General features: G+C 32.9%; 1 protein-coding gene and 1 long non-coding RNA gene across 3 annotated transcripts in view; one reads left to right on the top strand and one right to left on the bottom strand.

The window, feature by feature from the left end:
* LOC150108688 (protein white-like) overlaps positions 1–22941 on the bottom strand; it is a 46452-nt gene that overhangs the window by 2005 nt on the left and 21506 nt on the right. For both annotated transcript variants that reach the window (XM_090390921.1, XM_090390920.1), the window contains 11 exons: positions 19418–19520; positions 15334–15417; positions 14492–14520; positions 14136–14241; positions 11677–11808; positions 8796–8888; positions 8134–8191; positions 7563–7640; positions 7049–7154; positions 5629–5729; positions 851–918 (listed from right to left, as the gene is read on the bottom strand). In XM_090390921.1, coding sequence (XP_090247047.1) covers positions 851–918; positions 5629–5729; positions 7049–7154; positions 7563–7640; positions 8134–8191; positions 8796–8888; positions 11677–11808; positions 14136–14241; positions 14492–14520; positions 15334–15417; positions 19418–19520 — 958 coding nt within the window. The remainder of the gene's footprint in view (positions 1–850; positions 919–5628; positions 5730–7048; positions 7155–7562; positions 7641–8133; positions 8192–8795; positions 8889–11676; positions 11809–14135; positions 14242–14491; positions 14521–15333; positions 15418–19417; positions 19521–22941) is intronic.
* LOC150108689 (uncharacterized) overlaps positions 1–22941 on the top strand; it is a 134540-nt gene that overhangs the window by 107306 nt on the left and 4293 nt on the right. The window lies entirely within an intron of this gene.

The following is a 22941-nucleotide window of genomic DNA, read 5'->3' as shown; positions in this document are numbered from 1 at the left end:
ATAAGTTGCATCTAACGGTTTCCAATTACAACAGTTAACATAGTTTGAGAATAAGAAATCCTATGGTAACCTGAAAACAAAAAGTGCGATTCAGCGAACAACATATGTTACGAAGTTAGTTTTTTATTTATTTTTTAATGTAACCTATTAAGAAGTTTTTTTTTTAGTTAAAATCCGATGACTACAGTCTTATTGGAATTTCTATACGTTTATCAATAAGCTGAAACATGTACTCCATACTAATTTCATTTCCATGCTGCTTACATAACACCATCTCTGACTTATATAAATATATCGATATGTTGAGTGCGTTGTTTGCGCAAAATATCTTTTATTGTGAGCCTAGTTTTTCTACTGGGCAGTGAGGTTTCGGTGTAGCCTGTGAATAAGGCGTATGTTTCAATAATGCTGTCTCCCGAAGAAACCTCGTTATAAGTTCGATCCAAGTCACCGACTAGAGAAATTTTCTGTCTTTCTTTAGCTCGTTCCGAGTTAATCGATCTTCATCAGAGGTCAGTATAATTTTTCCACCAGTGGAAAAATTATACAAATTATCACAAATTTGTAAGTTTACAAATTTACAAATTATCACAAAGGTGAGATAATCTCTACGGAGATTATTCCACCTTTGCCAAAATGTACTTCGCATTTGTTATGCTTCAAGGACACAGTCTCATAGTGTTTTATTTCCGTTTTTTATTAGAGCATTATATATTTTTCTCATGGGTTAAAAGTTATTAGAACATAATGCAAAAATACTGTTTAAAATGTGTGCTACCTGAAGTGGAAGAAAGTATACACAGTGCTTAGAAATAAAATTCGATTCAAATCAAAATAATTTTAAACTTACCTCTCGAAAACTAAGATTTCTCAAGACTGAATGTCCATCTGTTATACAAGAAGTTGCATTTTCGCAATCTATTCCAAGACAAATTTATATAATAGTTATAAATAAATACTTTTGAAATCTGTCTATTCATAAATGATTTCACATGAGAAACTGATTAAATATCCTTTATGATCTCTCTCTCTCTCTCTCTCACACACACACACACACACATAGAGAGAGAGAGAGAGAGAGAGAGAGAGAGAGAGAGAGAGTAGCCAACAGCAGGTTCATATTTGAATATCTGTTGAGCAACTATTCGCCCAAAGCCCAAGATTTAATGCACTTTTTTTTTCTTTCCATTGCATTAAATTTACTTTCCATTAAATTATCGAGGTACTAATCCTAATATTTCTGATCTTGATTTACCTGATCTTCCTTCCTTATTTTATACTTTCTAGAGACATGGATCATTTAGAATACTCTCACATATACACTTATTTTCCTTTCAGTACGAATATTCTCTCTGCTGTCATCTGATTTATTTTTCCAAAATAACTACTACCCAAAGATATTCAAAAATAAATTTTTAGTACAAGTGCATTATGAATCCTAGAATCTTTTCTATTTGAAACAACCATTAGAATTTCGTCTGCTATACGCTACTTAACTTCTACATTCCGAAAAATTCTGAACACATACAGATCCAATAGTTGAAAGATTCGCTAAGAAATTTTGAGAAACTCTTTATTAGACGAAGAGGCCAACAACTGGATTAAATGTTAAACTGTTCGGATCATCCTCTTTCATTTCATATGACCTGTCTATGGTTTTTGCATCTTTATTAAGGGTGCAGAAACTGTAGGCAGTCGATCAAACATTGACGTCACGACTATGGCTGAGTGCATCTTGTCATCAGTCAAGGGCATCGAGAGCCAGTACGGGCTTTGCGATTCGTATTTTTATTTTAACTATAAAATGAAATATGTTTAGATAGAATTTAGTAAAATACAACAAAACGTATTTCGTAAATTTCATATTAGCACACCAACATTTAGTCACAAATAAAAATACAAAAGATATGTCATAAGTACACGTTTTTTTTCTTTCTTTGTTTATCCTCCTGTATGTTATGAAAGCTTTGTTTGTTGGCAGAGACAAATTTGACATCAATGTTGCAATGTTTCTATCTCGATCATGGTTAATATTGTTTCTTTTTCTTTCCAAACGTTCTAGGTTCGGATTTAAATTACACTAGGAATTATTCGTAATGAAAAAAAAAATGGAATAGAAATTTAGGGCACTGTGCACGAATCAAAAGAGCTGGTTACTACACATACCAGCCACTGAATTAAGAACCTTTATGCAGATATACGTAAGCTTACTTATGCAGCGTATTTGCAAAATAGTTAGTCACGTGTCACCACGTCTCTAGGCAGGGCCGGCGTTACCATTTAGGCAAACTAGGCAACCACCTTGGGTGCAAGCCATGAAGGGGTGCAAAACTTTCAAAATTTTGCAAAATTGAAGGCAAGAAAAATTAAAATTTGATTTTCATATATTATACATATTGTATATTACTTTGTATATTATTAAAAAAGCATGCCAAAATAATTTTTATTTTTTTATATTTAAAATTTCATTTTAAAAAATATCCAACTTGTGAAATAAGGGGCGAACTTGTAAACTTTGCCCAGGGCGCAAAATAACCTGGCACCGACAGTGTCTCTAGGTAACTATTTAAGAATGCTGCTCGTCAGTAATCGTCAACAGTGTTGATCGCAATTGGAAAACCAAAGGATCTTTTGGAGTTCCATAAATGACTTATTGAGAGTGCCGTCTGGTTGGAGCCACGATTCTGAAAACAACAGAGATGACTGGGTTCTCAAAAGGTGAAATATCCTGGATGTTTAATCATTGGAAAAATAATCTATATTTCTTGTCTAAGAGGCGTAACTGTGGTTCTAAAACAGTCTGTCAGAAATGAGCCCACATGGTCTGAGAATGCTTGTACAGACAAACAGTTCTCGACCCATATCTCACGGAACTATGCGCAGGGAATTGAAGAGGTTCGGCATTGGCAGTCGCATGGCTATACGGAAACCGATGATTTCTTAAAAGAACCGGAAAGTTATATTCGAAGTTCTTCTACAACAATGGTGTCAGGAACACCGTAACTGGACCTGGAAGACTGGAAAAAACGTCATGTGGTCCGACGAGTTACGGTACCTTTTTTTGTATCGACACTAAGCAGAGAGTTTGGCGAGACCGCCATGAAGCAATGAATCTAGCTTGTCTTGTAAACACAACTCAAGATTCTGGAGGTTGCGTCATGGTGTGGGGAATGTTCTGTTGGTAGGGAACGGGTTCCCTGATATTGCTGGAAGGTCGTGTGTCCTCCATCTGTACATTGTTGCACATCAAGTTCATTCTGAAATGTTGGTTTTTTATCCAGCAGGTGATGGTTCTTTCATGGACGACAATGCTACTGTCCATCGCGCAAGAAGTGTTCAGCAGTGGATGAGCGAGCATGAGAGCGACTCCCACCATCTTCCCTAGCCACCACAAAGTCTGGATTTGAATCCCATTGAGAATGTATGGAACATGTTATGGGAGCAAAGGCCTCTACCCCAAATCTGAGCCAGTTGAAGGACTATTTGGTGAAAATCCGGCATGCCAAACCTCATATGCGCTGTAATTCGGACTAAATGAGATCCAACACGGCATTAAATAAAAGTTTCTAATCAATGGTTGGTATGCGTAGATAACAGCCATTTTAAATTGACAAAGTACTTCATTTTAATGATACGTTTTCCACTCACTTAACTGACAAATGCTTGAATAATAGAATCAAACTTTAATTCTTTTGCTAGGGTTGCTTTTCTCTATTGTCATTTACTAAGAATGCACTGTTCTTTGCACAGCATATATTAAAAAAAAATACTGTTCAAGGAACCTTAAACCGTTTAAGGAGCAGAGAAACCAGTGCCGTAACGAGGGCGTGGCGAAAGAGGCACCCGCCAAGGGCGCAACTAGGTTTGGAGTGCAAAACGTAAAAAACATAAAAAAATAAAAATAGATAAATAGATATAAAAGTCAACTATTTTAAATTGTATTTTTAAATTTCGGCAATACGCCGCTTTAGACACAAATTCTGCAACACACTGCAACTCATTTTGATGAGGTTAATAGTAAGTATTTAACATATTGCATTTAGTAAAATTTAACTTGTTACATTTACATTTTTCAAAATTTTCGTCATTTTTGGGTTGGGGGGCACAATTAGACACTTGTCACAGGCGCTTCATACCCTCGTTATTGTTTTGAGAGAAACTGCCCATTCGGCCAGCCTGATCAGTATTGTGAACATTCATGCTTGTGAAAAATTCAGGCCCTGAAGCAGCAACTCCGTCTTTTCCCCCTCGCTTCTCCATATTCTGCATTCATCTTTCCATCCTTTTGTAGGATGAGTTAAGCGCTGTATTGGTTGCTACGGCAGAAGCAGCTATGACTATAAGACCATTTTATTATGTCTCTCAAGTGCTTGTGTTCTCCTGAGGTTTAGATTTTCAGGATGAAAAACTTGGGAGTACGGGAAGGAAACTGTGCCATCTCTGTATGAGACTGATTATAAACGAAATAAACAATTTCGCCCTTCTACAGAATTCATGTTGTTTTACGATGCAGTTCTGTGATAAGTCTGTTAAACACAACTACACAATTAATTTAAATTTTTAAAAGTATGCTGTCAGAATTTCATTTGTCGGAAACGTATTATACTGTGGTAACCACAGTAAATTTGGTAAGCTTTGCAAAATATTTAAAAGATCTAATTTAAATATTTATAAAAAAATTAAAGATGTAATTAAAATATTTACAAAATGTAATTTAAATATTTATAAAATTTAATTAAATTATTTTGAAAACTATTTTTAAATATTTAATTAAGCTATTTTTGAAATTTTAATTAAAGTGATATAATTTTTTTATTAAAAAACCGAATTTAAACACTAACTTTTCGTGCCTCCATGGTGCGTTCGTTAGTAAGAAGGCCTTTTAGTTAGAGTGTCAGGAAGGTGAATCCTTTCTATGCTGAACGGGAGTTAACAGGGTTTTTGTCTCCCTGGAAAGTTTTTTTTTTTCCCGTTCCTTAAAAAGACAAACTGGCCAGAGAACGCATATATTGACAGATAAAGCCAAGCTTATAGGAGATAGGTTCACACTCCCATTTAGTAACAATTTATTCTTAAATAGGTCTCTGAAAGCCAATGTTTTATTATTATTATTATTATTTATTTATTAAAGGGCCTTTTCGCTTAATACAAGAAGAATAATAGGAACAGACGCATTAGCTAATGTCCTGGGTTACGATACTTTTTTTTTTTTTTTCAGAAACTTTGATTATTCCCAGGAACGAAAGACAGCCCAATGAGAACGCACGCAATTACTAGATACTAATATACTGGACGTATTTGCACTGGTAGTTTAAGACACACCAAAGTTTCTGCCATTATTGTTACCAAGGTTTTATTTCAAGGTTCTATTGATTGATCAATGATAGTTATGAGTAGCATATGAAAGGTCAAGAAGTATTTATACATAATCAGCTGTATAAACAAAAATTCAGATACCTAAAATAAGAGTGTGTTCCGATTCCCTGCAGTTCTTCAACACATTTGAAATCTAATTTTGGTATATTCATTATTTTAATGGTAGTGTTCATCCGTTGAAATTCATTATAAAAAATATTCATCAAAAGGGTATGAATATCTATTCATTAAGGTGATTGAATGTGCACTCACCAATATTCTGAACAGGGGTCCACTGGTTGATCTCTAAGGCTTCATAAGCATATTGAAACCACGATAAATATTTGATCCAAATGAAATATTCCGGAATAGATCTGTAAAAGAAATTTCGACGTAATCTTTAAGAATTGCTATATATATATTTTATTTATTTATTTTATTATTATTATTTTTTTTTAAATTTTTTTTTAATTTTTAATTTTTTTTTTCTAAGAGAAAAAAAATCTGACTGATACAGTAAAATGGGGAGTACACTTTTACCTTTCCCATACAACAGCGACAATAAAATACAAACTGCATTATCTGCGGCATTATCTGAAATCTTATACGTGATACACAAATTTTAAACAAAGTTATCTATTGGAAGATTAGGTACAGGTAAACTTGCGAGCGATATAAAACATTATCAGCATTCATCACTTGTGATGATTCAGCTTATTCTGTGTATTGTTTGATTATGATGTGTGTGTCCTGTTTCCGAATCGTGATATGCATCAAGTAATGTGGTGTTGGGAAACTTTGGATTTTCCTTCTACAACAAGAGAATACAGAAAGATAATTAAATTTATAATCAAATGAATAGATCCGCATTCAGAATGGCATGATGACAAAGAAGAATTATTTTCTTTGTCTGTTATTATATGTAGAAATAAATGGAAATAATATTATACGCGAAAAATAGAATACAATATTCGCTAGCCAAATGATATTATTATTCACTAAATATACAAATACAAAACTTGGGATATTTATGCATACAACCTTCATTTAAACTAATTAGGTTTTGCTCTGCTTTATAAAAAAGGAAATTATACTTGAAAAACGACTTTTTAATTTAAAAATTGGACCTTAAAATGATTAACTGTGGAACGATACTTTTAGTTACCATACTTGCACGCCACATTTGGAAATAACCTAGTGGATTTATCATTAATCCAAGTTGCAGTAAATTTTTATGCAACAGATCGATGAGTGTGTGCGTGTGTGTGTGTGTGCCTTTGGGGGAGTGGAGATGGTATCGAGATAAAGATGGAATTAATCTCAATTTAGTTTGGGCCCTGATATCATTCGTTCACTATAAATCTTAAGAACAGCCAGCCTGTTTAGTGTTTCTATTTCAGGCACAATAAAAAAATAATACCACACTCATTTCCGTCATAATTGTTGAACGCTTATGGAAGAAAAAACGCCTGCCCCGGGCGTTTTTTCTTCCATAAGCGTTCAACAATTATGACGGAATTATGAACCTATTTGCAATTGAAAAAAAAATCACCTTGGAAGTCTCACTTGAACTCAAAAAGAAAGACAGGATAATTATTGTAAATATTAAATTTCATGTATGTTATTTCCTAGTTTAGTGACGCCTTTATTTTAAAACTTTCATAAATAGGAGTATTTTCATTTGGAGTCTTACTTGCTGTTCATGAAAAATCCTCCAAATAACATGAGAGGTATCAGCAAGGGAGGTCCCACAGACATTGCCATACTTGGATTGCTGCTCACACAAGATAGCATGTAACCTAAAAGAGAAACGATTTTCTCTGTAATTTCATAATTTTCTAATTTGCTCTGTTCAATTTCAAGATGATCTGATTTTAGAATAAATTCTCTGAATGAGAAATGAGGTTATATATGCAAATTAATTTAATGTTTTTTATAGTTAAAAATCTTGTCTTCCAATAATTAAGAAAAAAGATGGTTGTTGAGGTATGCAGAAAATTTACTAAAAACAATTCATCGAACAACAATTCAACAACAGCCATATTATCGATAAAGCAATTCTTCGAAAAAAATCTAAATGAACAATTAACATTTCACAGAAAGATTACATTTCTGTAATTAAATCAAATTACAATTAAGAGATTCTTTAATGCGAAATGATTTATTCCAATTTGTTACAGATGGACTGTTATTAAAATTAGACTTACCAAAGGAACAAGCCGTGTTGGCTATAAGAATACTGATGATGACACACATAATGTAGGCCATTAGATCTCCTCTAAGTCCTGTAAGAAGAATAAAAACAAATCAAATTACAACAATTTTAGAAATGGAAGATTGTTTTAAAAATTAATATGTTGGTATTTATATTCTGTTTATTGTTTTGCAATTATGCACGCTAACAGAAGCAAAATGCATTTTTTTTAAAAAATAATTGTTTAAATTGATTTTAAAATATCTCTCAACTTGCATTGCCTACTAGTAATCTCCGCTTTGACACCAACATGCTATGGCAAGTATATTTAAGTAGTAAATCATCGTGTTCTGCTAGCGAACACTAGCTGGCTTACTTGAGACTTTTGAAGTGACATGAAATATACCATATTTGATTTTTACAGCAACTCGAAGCACTGATCTTTTAGCCATTTTGCTATGGTGTGAGACATTAAAATTATATTACTTCTCAAATATATCTCTGTGCTAAATTATGTGTTTAACATGCATTATCGCAATCTAATAGCAATATAATAATTATTGTATTGTTTCAAATCAACTTACCAACTGTCCAGTACACAATCGATGTGAAGATGATTGGGATTACAATGAACACCGGAACCTACAAAAGCAAAAAAAAACATTATATATATATATATATATATATATATATATATATATATATATATATATATATATATATATATATATATATATATATATCCCTCTTTACAGTGCATCCACAAAAGAAACAGTAATATGATCAAAGAATTTTTTTTTTTCTTCAAAAATTATCCCCAATTCCATCCGTCACATATTTGCAACATGATACCTAACCACTTCTTCTTGACGTTCGAACTTGTAAATTTCATTCTTGTGGCATTTTGAGGGAGTGCAAATGAGCAAAATTTGCATTAATGACCCCCCTTCCCGTAATATGACTAACTGGTAAGAGAAAAACTAAGATTAAAATAAATAAATGAATGGAATATTTATTTTAAAGAATTAGTGAAAATGTATTTATTTGAAGTTTGCTTCATGGATTCAATACTTTACTAAAAACCATTTATCAGTCTTCAAAAGTAATATATATATATATATATATATATATATATATATATATATATATAAAAAACCTATTCCTCATTCCATTCTTTCAATTACATTAGTCTTTACATAATTTTTTCATTATCACGGAGATATGTAGTTATATATATATATATTACCTCTGCCAGCGTCTTTGATAAGAAATATGTGTCGGTGCGGTACATCCCATTGAAATGTTCCCTCAAAAAGATTGGTATTTCTAAACAAAACGCCTGTAATTCAACAACAGAGAATACTATTAAAATGAAATCAATCATAATTAAATAAATTGCAAAACTAAATTTCAATAGCCTGGGATTCTTGAAATTTGCTAAATTTAAGATGAATAGTAAAAATGAAGAATCCTTGTTCAGATTTTAACACAACACTGTTAAAATTATTAATTTAAACACGAACATTTGCTAAGGAAACAGAATGCGGAAGAAAAGTAATAGCAATTTAGATCATAATATAATTATTATTCCAATTTCGCTTTAAAATTAAAACGAAATTTATTTAATAAAATTATTACATATTAATAAAAATTACTTTCAACGGCATATAAGATACATAAAAATTAAAAATAAAAGAAAACGATATCACCTTACTCTAACGTCTCGTATTTTCAGTAGACGGTTGGTCTCTGCTGTCTATTCAGGATAAAAGGCGTTAGAAGATTTCAGTCATCACTGTAGTGAACGCAAACCATCAATAAATAAAGGCGTTCAGGGAAGAGATTATGACAGACAAGTGTCGCCATGTATTGGCCCTAAACTTTAACAGGTATATTTTATCTGAAATAGTCTAAGCTGTACAGTCGATTTTTTAGCTGCGGAGTTAAAAACATGAGTTTGCTGAGGGAAAACCGCCAGATGAAAAAAGTCTACAAAAAGTCCCTCTGGTCGCGACTGCAGTTGAACATGTAACGGTCATTCTTCGAGACATCTAGCACTACGGAAGCAAATGCTATTTCCACAGGGCTATAACCCCACGAAAATTTAATTGATTGAATATGACTAAATCAAGAAGAAACAAGTGCTCTTACCTTCGTAATTTTTGATCGATTTCGTATTATATGAATGAAATTTTCTATGTTTTCTGAATTACTATAGGAAGAAGGATTGGTTTAGAGTATATACAGATCGAAAGCAGATTCTTAACATAATGCTGAATATTTATTAAGAGGAGACTTTTTTAATTAGCATGTAGGAAAGTAAGGAAACAATGGAAGTAGTCAATTCGGAAGAAACAGAATTTATCAGGAGGTCCCATTGCGTGTGATAAGTGTTACATGGAGAAATATGACTATCATATGAAACGAGAAAAGGTGATGAGATAATATGAAATTTATTTTTAAGCATCACTTAGAAACTGCTGAATTAAAGTAAATACTGCAGATAGTAACAAATACGACTGGAAAAGTATTATGCGCAGAGTTTAAAATTTGTGAAGGAATTCTAAAAAAAAAAATCAGCTAACACCTATTATTCCCTTATAGGGAGTAGGCGAGGACTTTATACCCTATCTAGCTTTTCGAGACTGAGACGCATGCCTATCACTAATTATAACAGCCACCGATGAAGAGGCTGGCAAACAAGTGCTGCCATCTCTTGGTATCTAACCCTAACAAGATATGTTACTGTCTGAAATAATGTGGGTACTATGGTAGATTTTCTTGAGTTTACAGGATGAAAAACCCGAGTTTCCGGGAGGAAACACCCGCTTTCTCGTGCCAGAGATCGAACTAACTTGGGAATCGGTCGAAGAAAGGCTTAGAAAAAATTCCTCCAGTCGGCGACTAGACTCGAACTTAAGTCTGACTTCGAGCCACCAAGCACAGAGGACGCAAGCGCCACTTCCACTGAGCTCCACTGTGAAGGAATTCACTCAAGGTTATTCGGATATCGGATTATTAATAACATATCACCTAAATATGAACATTATTTTATATAGTTACTTGCTAAGAAATAGAGATACTGTATCTGATTTCTCCAGAGAATAAATAGATTCGGCAATGGCGATTTAGAAGAGGATAAGTGTTCCTGTATAGATAGGAAAACTCTATAACTCTGGTCATAATTCAGTTGAAAATAGCTGACTTTTCATGTATGAATCTGATGGAACCAAAAGATTCATTAAGTGCATGGAGAGAAAGTATAGTATATTGAAATCAACTTGCATTGATTTCACATGCGACAGAAATGTCATCGATATTTCTAAGTTAGTTCAGAGTATATATATATAAGCCAAACAGCAGACTTTTGTGGATTTGGCAAAACCAGGCTCTACTAGAAGGCATTAAAGAGACGTGATGATGTTATCGATAATATCAATCGTCAAAATTTGACCCGATCCAAATTAGATTCCAACTAGTCAGCCAAATTGCAGATGCTTTTGCTTTCGTGTGCAAATATCCTTGATCAGTATCGCATTTTCATCAGTTCTTTCTATGGGTGGACATTTGTTGCTGGGAATTCCCAACGTTCACTCTCAATAAAAAGATGTTACTCTATTAAAAATACTTGCAAACCAAACAAATGAATAGCTTTGCGTTATACAGATGAGAGCAAATTTAGTGAAATTGAAAAATAAGATAAAATAATTAGTTTCGAAAATTTATCTCAAAATCAGCTTATAAATCTTATATTTTAAGGTACATTCCTAAAAGATTTAAACATTCTGGTTTCACTATACAGATTTATAGTTGCATACCTTGCTAGGCTATTATTCTGGAAAAGAAAAAAGTTGGCAATGATGATACATGCTATTTTTTATTAGTTTGGGTTGCAGAAGATTTTTTGTGCCGAGTGTTAGACCAGCAGCCCTCTTACTGAAAACCTGAAGTTGCTCGAAAAATACTACATTTGGTTTCGAGTGTAGAGTTCCAATCCTCCTCTAGACTGTTAAAATCCTTTCGTGGTTGTAATTCTCTAATCAAGAATTGGAAAAATAATGATGATTGTCGCCAACCTTTTATGCGTGTAATTTGCATAAGGAATGTAGAAATTCAAAGGTACTTACATTCATGACTGCGAACATATTCTGAAAGGACATGTTATTAAGAAGAATGAAAAGGCAGCCATTCAAATTCATCACACCTTCTTGAGTCAGATTTTGTTGCCAGTAGACTGCAGCCAATATCAATGCCACTATCTAAGGAAATATAACAATATTAAGATTTTTCTTAGTAAACATAAAAAATATTGTCATTTGTTAATAATACATTTATTGAAAAAAAATTACGAAATACATGCAAGAGAATGTAACTAAAATTGATGATTTCTTGAATATGTGTAAAGAAAATATACTGATTTTGAACAGGATAATTAAAATTCCACAAAACGGGTTAGTTCCATGAAAATCCAAATGTTTGAAATTATTTCTTTAACATATGACTATTGTGGAGTTAAATTATTAGAAAGTGGCAAATAAATTGATTATGAGGGTGATGAAATCAGATTTTATTGATGAAAAGCCATCCGTTATTGTTTTGTTTTGTTTTTTTGTAATTAATTTTTCTACTGTTGTTTGTTACCTATATGTTAGTAACCTACAATAAAAAGTGAATATTACTGTAACATAGTTAAAACAACAACAGCAAATAAATAAATAAATAAATAAATAAATCATTATTTCAGTATACTGATTTTTTGAGAAAATTATATACATATATGAGGGTGGGTCTGAAACATTCTCGGCCTAACAATGAAAATACGAATTTATAAATTCAAAATTAGTTTTATTTTTCATCATGATCTCGCTTAAGACTAATACATTTATTCCAGCGATGCTCTAGCGCCATTATCCCGTTCCTGTAGTGGTTCTTAGTAAGATCTGTAAAATACCCCTCTACAGCTGCAATCAACTCTTGATTCGAACAAAAACGCTAACAGCGAGGAAGAGTTTTAGTTTTGGGAAAAGACAGAAGTCACAGGGAGCCAAATTTGAGGAATAAGTGAAATTAGGTGCATTGTCCTGATGAAAGACGATTTTTTTATTCTGCAAACCGGGTCTTTTCTCACGAATTTTTTAGTCTAGTCTGGTCAAAAAATTGGAATAATGTTCCCCGGTTATTGTTTTACACTTTTCAAGATAATTAATAAACAAAATGCCTTTAGCATCCCAAAACACCGATGCCATGCCCTTTCCTGCTGATGGAACCGACTTTGTCTTCTTTGGGACTGAACAACCGGCTTCTGTCCACTCTTTTAACTGCTGTTTGGATTCTGGTGTGTAATGGTGAATCCAAGTCTCATCCATTGAAATAAATCGACGCATAAAGTCAGTGTTATTCTTGTTAAGACGCTCCAAGCACTGTTCAGAGATTTTCATGCGAGTGCGTTTTTGATCTGCTGCGAGCAGCGCGACACCCATCTTACACAAAGCTTTTACATTTGCAGTTCTTCATGCAAAATATCTTCTACATGTTCTTTTGAAATGCCTATAGTCTCAGCAGTTTCACGCACTGACTCGCCGGTCATCCAATACCATATCATGTACTTGATCAATGATTTCTGGTGTTGTTATACTTTTTGGACATCCTTCACGTGGATCATCTTCAAGGCTGGTACGGCCACGTTTGAACTCGTCAGCCCATTTCTTAATTGTCGAAAACGAAGGAGAAGAGTGCCCATAAACTTTTATGAACTTCGAATGAATTTCTTTTGTCGCTAAACCTTCGTTTACAAAACATTTTATAACCGCACAATACTCAATTTTATCTATTTCAAGGGATGCAGACAACACGTTTGCTTTAGAGAGCTGTATAAAACAAACTAATTGATAGAATTTCACATGGATGCTTAAGGCAGATGTACCAGCTTAGAAACAAAAATCTTGCCGATAGTGTTGCCATCTATGGTCGAGACCGAGAAATTTTCAGACCACCCTCGTATATATAATTTTCCCGCTCTCGCTAATATGAATATATTTTATTTTCTGATTTATAATATCGAGTTGCGATATTCCTTGTGTTTCTTTTATGTGTATGCTATGATTTTATGCACCATCATTGGAAGATTATGAACTGGAAGTACAGCGATTGCTTCTAAATTATGTATTTGTGTGAAGTATTACTTTGTGTCCGATATTCGTAAAGGTAGGCCCATCAAAAACCTTTGTTAACATATTTTTTTAATATTCAAGCAATGTATTACTCGATATACAAACCGAGCCAAATACTGAAAATCCAGGAAGTCTTCTCCAATTTAAATGTAGCTACTTTACTAACATTAATTTTCATAATTTAGTGCTGTTATTATGGTTAGTAGATGGAAATATGACACTACTAGTAATTGTAATGAATGACTAGAGACTGTAAAGTACGCGGTTGTTTGGAGTTGCCGCTATGATTTTAATAATCTCTTTGATGAGTTCTCGTTAATCCTAGAATTACATGCTTAATTTTCTTTTTTTTTTGTTTCCTGTTTTCCCGCAAAATTTTAAACACAAACCCCATCTTACTTTTTAAATATACACACCACAGTCTGAGACAGCCGTACAGTAGTCAAAAGAGGCTCCCTTCTTGTGCTAAGAAACGATCTCCAGAGTAATGTTCTCATCTGGGTACACCATGAAGCTTTATACCTGTCAATGTTCAAGTCGTGCTTAAAGTTAATCCAATTTCACAACTTAAAAGAAAAATGATGAATATTATTATTATTTTTCAAACTCTAATCTGGTACTTTTCTTCTAAATCACGTATTTCAAAATATATAAATCACACATTAAAACTATGTGAATTATTTTCATTAGTTACAGTGAAAGAAATGTTTGTGATCATTCTCAAAGTTCTATGGATTAAAACTTAATAGTCAATATTGGTGAGAATACTTACACTGAACGGGCTTGCTGTATTTCTTTAACCTGAAATATGTAAAACAAATCCGTGAAGAAAGAGATTTAAAGTTTATTTCATTTTATTATAAACTCCTTCAAAAGAAGCATGAGTTATTCATATTTTGTATAAAATATGCATTTTTACTGCAACTCATGCACTGATCATATAATTTTATTCTTCTAAATTATATATATAAAAAAAAAAATTAAAACCTAACCTAAAAAAAGTCTTTTAAGCATAATACAACTAAAAAATGGCATATTAAACTCGAAAAAAGGGGAATATGATCAGTCTTATAATTATAACCTACTGAAGGTTCTGTTTCTAGTATTGGACAACGCTATATCTCCGGAAAACTAAACAGGGGTATTTATCTCTAATAAAACAAACAAAAACAAACAAAAAGAGGTCAAAATGCAGGCACCTTTGGAAGATTGTGCTGCAACTGAAGTAAATTAAATGGGAGATTCGGTGTGAGACCACCGCAGCACTTATTGTAGGCTTGAAGGGGGTTGAAAAGTTCCATGTTTCGTCTCTTGAATTCCGGGTTATGTAAAAAATTAAATAAAAATTACAAAAATATAAGTAAAATGAATAAAAATACAAAAAATCCTTAGTGCCCTTTTCTTTACCGTGAACCTTTTCTTTAACCTATTTGGCAGCTAGCAAATATTGATGTTACCTAATAAATGTTAATACAGTGTCACATAACAATCAGGCTGTTTTTCTGCGAAGCAATGCAAAGAATTAAAAGTTACCCTCCTTCGTGTTTTGATACTTTTTAATCGTGAAAACAGAAAGTTGCAACAATAAAACAAAAGTACGTTATGTTTTCTTACCATAGCGATGCTATCGTCATTTATAAATTTCGCTTTTTGAAATCCACTGCCATATTCTGATTTGCTGAATTCATCGCAGATTGCCTGTGAAAAAGAAATACAAATAACACATCTTAGTTCATCACGGTGTTTTGGATTTTGAGAAAGCTGAAAGTACTGATCATTTGCAGTCACATTTAGTTCAATAGCTTTCATTTGTTGATTTTTATCTACCGTCTTAGAATTGCGTAACTGTCAATTATGTTTCATTTTACGATTTTGAGTTGCCTGAGAAGTCTCGTATCGATATTCATGATATAGTAGATCGGCATATTACGAGCCACCAAGAACTATCATATCATGCTCATATGCTATAATCGGAGCAAAAAAATTTATAGTTTCTATTCTGGTCCGAAGAGATGAACTGTTTTTAGGCCTTTATTAAGCTAGTTCCTGAGTTAGTCAACGGAACTGGTATAGGATTTTTTTTATACTTCAGACTCAGTTTTTGGGAGAGAAAAAAATAACTGTAGAAATTAACTGATTTCGCAAAATGATACCACTTAGAATTAGGAGCCACGAATGGCGGAAGTAATTGCGCACTTTCTTCTGTAATGCGAAATTAGAAATCTCATTAATTTTTAGGCGATATCAAAGATGGGAGCTAGATATCATCCGATTTCCAACAAGTTACTGTTAATCATGAGAATATTCGCATGGGTTATTTATTTATTGATTGATTTTTATTGATTTTTAAACATAATCTTCTCGAATGGTTCAACGTGAACGAAAGTTTTGGTATGACATAATTTCAATGTATTATAACTGAAACATTTATTTTGATTTCTTTATCATTGATCAGGTAGTTCTTTCTAATGATGTTTAGGAGAAGTCGATGAAATCTGGGGAATAGGGATCTTCCACTTAGCGATACATGCTTGTGGACGATAGATATTTTTTGTTATTAATTAATTTAGCCAAGAGCGCTTTGTTTATTTAAAGCTAGAAAATATCAAGACGCTTACGAGCACATTTCCTTATGAAATTAAAAATTTTAATGCTAAGTAAATTATTTCAAAACTGATTTAATTACTTATCATTCTTGAATTTGATCAGGGAAGAATGCTGCCTTAGATTAGTTTTTAGAGTTCGGAAGAGTTTAGAGAAATAAAAAACTCAAAGAAACACAGTAGTTCTTTGATGCGCATAATACATCAAAACTTATAAAATTTATAAAACTTTTAAAAAATATAGAAAGCATATAAAACTTATAAAACTTTAAAAAATTAGACAACGTATTAAACTTATAAAATTAAAAATAAAATAATAACAGGCAATTATTTTATTTTTAAAATTAAAAATAAAATAATAACAGGCAATTATTTTATTTTTAATTTTACATTTATTTTCTCTGCGTAGAATAAATAATAAAATTAGTTAAATATATCTAATCAAACAAATTTGCTTTGTGCTACACTTTTTTTTCCCGCCAGCATCTGAAAATCTTAATGATCAGCGAACTCAGTCGATTCAAGATGAAATGAAAACTACCTGGTTCAAAACGCGGGTCTGATAGTTTAGTACTGCCTAAATTGGAATAACTAAGAATTTGATAAACACTTAACTAGGATGATAGCCTCCGACAGGCACTGTTAGAGAACTTTACATTATATTTTCATAACAGTATAGAATAGTTAAATATAGTTAAGAAACTAATATTTAATTTCTAATTAAAATCATACAGCTGAAAAATAAAATTAGTAATTATTTGATCGTTGAATACTCTTTACACATTTCGAAATTTAACAAAACTTCCGCATATTTATAGTCACAATAAATTAACTTCAGGTAATCAATTACACAGATTCTTATTTCTACAACATAAATAATCTAATAGTATTTTTCACAGTTACGAGCTGCATGCCTTCATAATAAAGTTTTGTTCATAACTTAATAGGGTAGCTTCCAAAAATAAAGCTCTATTCAAAATAGATGACGTGACACACCAATTTTTTGAGAAACATGACTACCTAGCTGGTTTTCGGCTAGCTAGACGGTACCGATGACAGGAAAAAATGGTGGTGATTGTAACCTGGAATAGGGATTGTTCTCATTGACATCACTGATGTCTATTATCCTTATTAAGCACACCTTAATCGCTAATTTTTCCAAGGGGGTAGTTTTAGAGCTGGTATTGCCTTACATGATGACAATATGTCCTAATGGATCTGGACTTTTTTGCGCAAAACGACTCCCATAGTCACAAGGCTCGTATTGTGCAAGCATAGTTCTACGAGCATATCTAAGCATTTGCTGTGCTATCCCCTGGTGGCCTAATTCTCCTGATTTGCGTTCTATCAAACTTTTGGCACACGTGGGACGGAGCATCCCCCGATCCACGCCAGAGTCTCGCTTGTTCGCTGTCCTCCAGAAGGTTATTCTGTCTAGTTGGTCAAGAATACCTTTCGTGGTCTAGTGGAGTCAATGCAAGACGGGTGCAAGCGGTTATGTCCGATAAATCAGGTCCAACACGTTACTACACTGGTAGTTTTAATGTTTTGGTCCATCAATATACAAGTACGCTTTACGTTGACTTTTTGGGATGGCATGACACATTTGATGCAAAACAAATCTGAAATTCAGCATAACTTCTGTTCAGGAATCAATGTTTCGCGCATGCACTTTTTTTAAAAAAAATGGTTTCATTTCTTTTATTCAACTTAACCTGTTGTATCATACACGTTATTTTCTCCCGAAAGATCAACAGAGCAGCATGAAAATAGCTCATTCAGCTTTTTGTATGCTAAATGAGCTCTCTATCCCAGTGAATTAGACTTCCAACAAAATTAAATAAAAAGCATACCAAGGATTAGCATGGCAGTTTATAAGCACAAGTAAACAATTTAGATATATATTTCCATGAAAATATTATGCAAGACATCAAGATGATAATTTCTATACATTCACTCTAGTTACATAAAAGAAAGCAAAACAAGACATTAGAAATCCATACTCACTGCTGTTAGCTACTCAATTTTTTTCTAACGACTATAACTGACTTCAAATTACAAAATTACACTCTGATTCTAAAGAAAGTACTATCCACATTTCAGACTTCTAAATAACCGGGAGTTATGATTTTTATATTATTCCCATGTCCCATACCTATACACTATGAGCATTGTTTGTAGAGCATCGGAAGAATACCATTCTCCAAGTTAGCCAATTAAAAATATAATTTTAAATAGCCAATTATTAGCAGTTTAATCTGTTGAAAGCCAAATTCAGCTGGTCTAAATTACAATAATATACGCACACCTTTTTCTAAATATAAAGTAAGGATGAGTGTTTTATATTTTGAGCTTATGTCAGATCATTCACAATAATTTTTATTTGCCAGTTATCGAGTAAGTGGTATACTAAGCAATGTTTTTTTAACGTTTATAACATGTGTGTGTGTGTGTGTGTGTGTGTGTGTGTGTGATTCTCAAAAGCTTTACTCGGTAGATTAATTTTTAAACAGTGTTCATTTTTTAAAAATAACTTGGATTTTTCAAATTTAGTGATTGAAAACTCTATCAGTATATTTATTGTTATGTTTAAAATGAAAAGAAAATATAACTTTTTAGCGAAATGATATTTCTAGGGAAGTTCATCTTAGGTCAGTTGACAAGGATAATACTGTTTGATTCGAAAAACCAGCGTGTGAATCTTGTGGAGAAATCAAAGAGCTTTTATAAGAAATTCTTAACTGATGAGGAATTAGTCTTAAACGATTTTCTACCCGGAAATTTTACTTTTTCCTTAATCGGTAAACAGGACAAACATCACACTCGACAGAAAATTACCTCGTGGGCGAAGTTATTCTAGCGTAATCGAAATACCATTCATCCCAGTTGTACTCGATCATATGTAAAAGGTCTACTTCTCAATCTAGGCTTTATAGAATTAGATTTCCAGGAGTGTTATGGGTTGAATAAAGATATCGTGTTTATTTCTGTGATATTACAGTTAATATGAAAACTTTCTTAGTACCATACTATCGTAATATTTATGCCAATTAGGAAACAATTTTCCCGAAATAATATTGTCAAATGGTACTTACTCCAACTTTTTGTCTGCACTCAGTTTCTCTTCCTGGAACTATGGCTAAAATCTGCACAAAGAAGTCTGCGGGATTAAAGTTTGGAGGACAGTTGTATCCGAGACTGCAAATATGAAGTAGAACAATCAGTTCTGTTTAAAATCTGCTTTGCTTTTAAAGCAATATAATGTTTGTCTTAGTTATAAGCAGTAATTATTGACTAATTAAATTAACACTTTCATAAAGATATTATTTTTTGTCTATATCCAATCAGTCTTTATAATCAGACGCTCGCCAGCTCTTCCATGTCGAGTAGTTTTGTCAGCTGATGAGTAGCTGCAGAGTGGGCAAAATATATTGTTTTTAACTTAATAAAAATTAACTTTCTAAACAAAATATTTTCTAACTTTAAGAAAATACAGAAGCATATTCGTAATATAAAGTACCATTCTAATAACAAAAATTGTGACAAACTATGTTTTTAAAAAATTTCAGTTTTTGTTTTTACTGTTTTTCATTTTCTTATTATTTATCGACTTTTCTTTCTTGAAATAATTATCCAAACCAAGAAACAGCGCCGCTAATAATTTCATGGAACTTCTATTGCCTTATTGGGACATATCATTAAAAACAATAGGATGGAAGGGGACCTCCTTTCGAGTGCAATTTTTCGTTGCGAATAATTATTATAATACTTGTTAATCTTATTATAATAATACGTATTATGCATATTATAATAACACAATGCTTGCTATTATATTAACAATAGAAACATTATGCAAATCTAATATAGTCATATTTTTGTGATATTTTCGAAGTTTTCCAAGGTATCTGAGTTTAGAGGGCGCTTTTCATTTTGTAATAAACAAGCAAATATGTTTGGTATGTTTTATTATTATTATTATTATTATTATTATACCACCGATAATAATCCACTCAGTTTTCTTCATGAGTTAGAAACATGGCTAAGCGGCATCGAACCGCGTACAACACACAGGCTCATCCTAATAGGAGATATTAACATAAATACTCTTGACCACGCATTGATCATATCAATGCATGATCCATACATGTACATCATCAGTAATTAACGTAAAAATTGCCGATCACTAATTTGTCTCAACTTCGTTTTATTACGTCTCCTATCCCTCCCCCCCCCTCCCTCCCACCGATAAAGTCGAAAGAACTCGATCATACTAAAGAGCATTGTCAACAACCAAGCAAAAAATACAGACTGGAATTCCCTACTTAAAATAAACGATCCTGTAACATTATACGAGAATTTTCAACTAAAGTTCACAGAAATATACAAAAAAGCAACAAAACCTACACAAACGAGGCGACAAACAGACAACGATCCATGGATAAATGACGACATACTAAATACTATTACTGTAAAAGAAAATCCATGGAAAAAACTTAAAAAGTCCCAGTAACACACATTTACAAACCTTATACAAAAACACAAGAAATCAACTGACAACAAAAATTCGTAGTGCAAAAAAAAATTTATGGAATATAACGACAACATTAAGCAAACATGGGCTACACTCAACGAATTAGTAACCCGAAAAAAGAAAACTTCAGCACAAGATTTTATTGCAAAAAAGCTTCGGTCAGGACACAAACTAGCAGACTCATTCAACCATGCTTTCACAAACAACATCACACAACTCAAAAAAGACAAACTACCAACGATCAACAAAAAACTACCAACACAAAGTCAACAACAAACGATATATTTCCCACCCATAACAAAACTGGAACTGAAAGAAACAATCCTACAACTAAAACCAAAGACCACTCCAGGAATAGACAAAATAAGACTCACAGAACTTATAACACACTTTGAACAAATAAATCCAATACTTTTGAAACTAGTGAACATAATATTCGACACAGGCATTATTTCACAACAACTAAAAACTGCAGTAATTACGCCAATATACAAACACGGTAAAAGAAATGATACTCAGAACTACAGACCAATAGCTAAACTACCAGTCATCTCAAAAATTCTAGAAAAAATAACACACACCAGACTACAGAACTATTTACCAAAGTATAACATCATCTCACAAAACCAATACAGCTTTCAGAAAACAAAATGCACCATTACTTTATTAGAAGACATCGCCAACACAATAAACAAAGCTCTCGACAAAAACAAGTACGCCGTCCTTATACTGCTGGACCTAACCAAAGCATTTGACACACTTGAACATGACATACTACTCACCAAACTATACTCAATAGGTATAAGAGGAACACTGCATACATGGTTCAAGAACTACCTCTCAAACAGAACACAACTAACAAAAATAGGTACATGTCACAGTCGGGGTATACAAGTAAAACACGGTGTACCTCAAGGTGCCATATTATCACCCACTCTATTCAACATATACATTAACGATGTTCATAACATATCCATAAGAAGTCAAATATTTCAATACGAAGATGACACTGCACTACTAGCAATCCACACAGACATTAACACAGCTCTCTGCAAAGCACAACAAGACCTAAACGAAATCACAACATACTTCCACCAAAACGCAATTCTAATCAACGGCACCAAAACACAGATGTTTATAATACACAACCCAAGAATCATACGCCCCGCATTACTATCGATACATTGTCACACATACCGCTGCATTAACAACAAAAATACCTGCCAATGTTCCGAAATCAAACCTGTAATACACGCAAAATACCTCTGTCTCTGTATAGATTTCCACCTTAAATGGACAAAACATATAGAATACCTACACACCAAACTCCGGATCATTGCAGCAAAACTCTTCCAAGTTAAAGACATTATTCCACCCAACATAAAAAAACTCCTATATCACGGTATCTGCGGATCCCTACTCAGATACGGAATAACAGTCTATGCAAATACATCAAACAGCCACCTAACAAAATTAGAAACACTACACAGGAAAATCGTGTCAACAGTGATCTGGACACCTTACACGCAACAACCGATATCCGACAAGCATATAGCGATACACAGAATTCTGAGTATTAAAAACCTCAAACACTATATGACATTAACAAGGGATTACTTCAACATCACCTATTGAAACAACAGAGACACATATCGTATAACACGACCTACAACAACTCTCTACATCCCCACACCCTTCAACAACTCATACGGTTCTTTTGTGAGCTCACATCAGATACCCACGCAATTCAACAACCTACCAAGAAAGTTAAAACACGTAGATAACTACAGAACATTAAAAAACGAACTCTGGAAAATATACCAACAAAGTTAAGAAACCATTAACACTAATATACACATCACAAATCATTAGCATCCAATGCCTACATCCCATACATAAACAGTAGCAACAACACAAATAGTGAAGGCTACATCCCACTCTCTTCATAAAAGCTAACCTAAGCTTCGAAGTAGGTGGGATTAACTTGCCTCACTTATCTACAAGTAATCCTTATAAGCAAATGCAGAAAAATGTATGTATAATCACTCTTTCTCAAACGTTGAAAAAAAAAATATATAAAATTATGTA

The sequence above is a fragment of the Typopeltis vanoorti genome, chromosome 3 (genome assembly GCF_054136105.1).
Source record: "Typopeltis vanoorti isolate ZY-2024b chromosome 3, IOZ_Tvanoo_1.0, whole genome shotgun sequence".
NCBI classification, from domain to species: domain Eukaryota; kingdom Metazoa; phylum Arthropoda; class Arachnida; order Uropygi; family Thelyphonidae; genus Typopeltis; species Typopeltis vanoorti.
The sequence above is the reverse complement of the archived record's forward strand: the minus strand, read 5'-3'. Positions and strand labels throughout refer to the sequence as shown.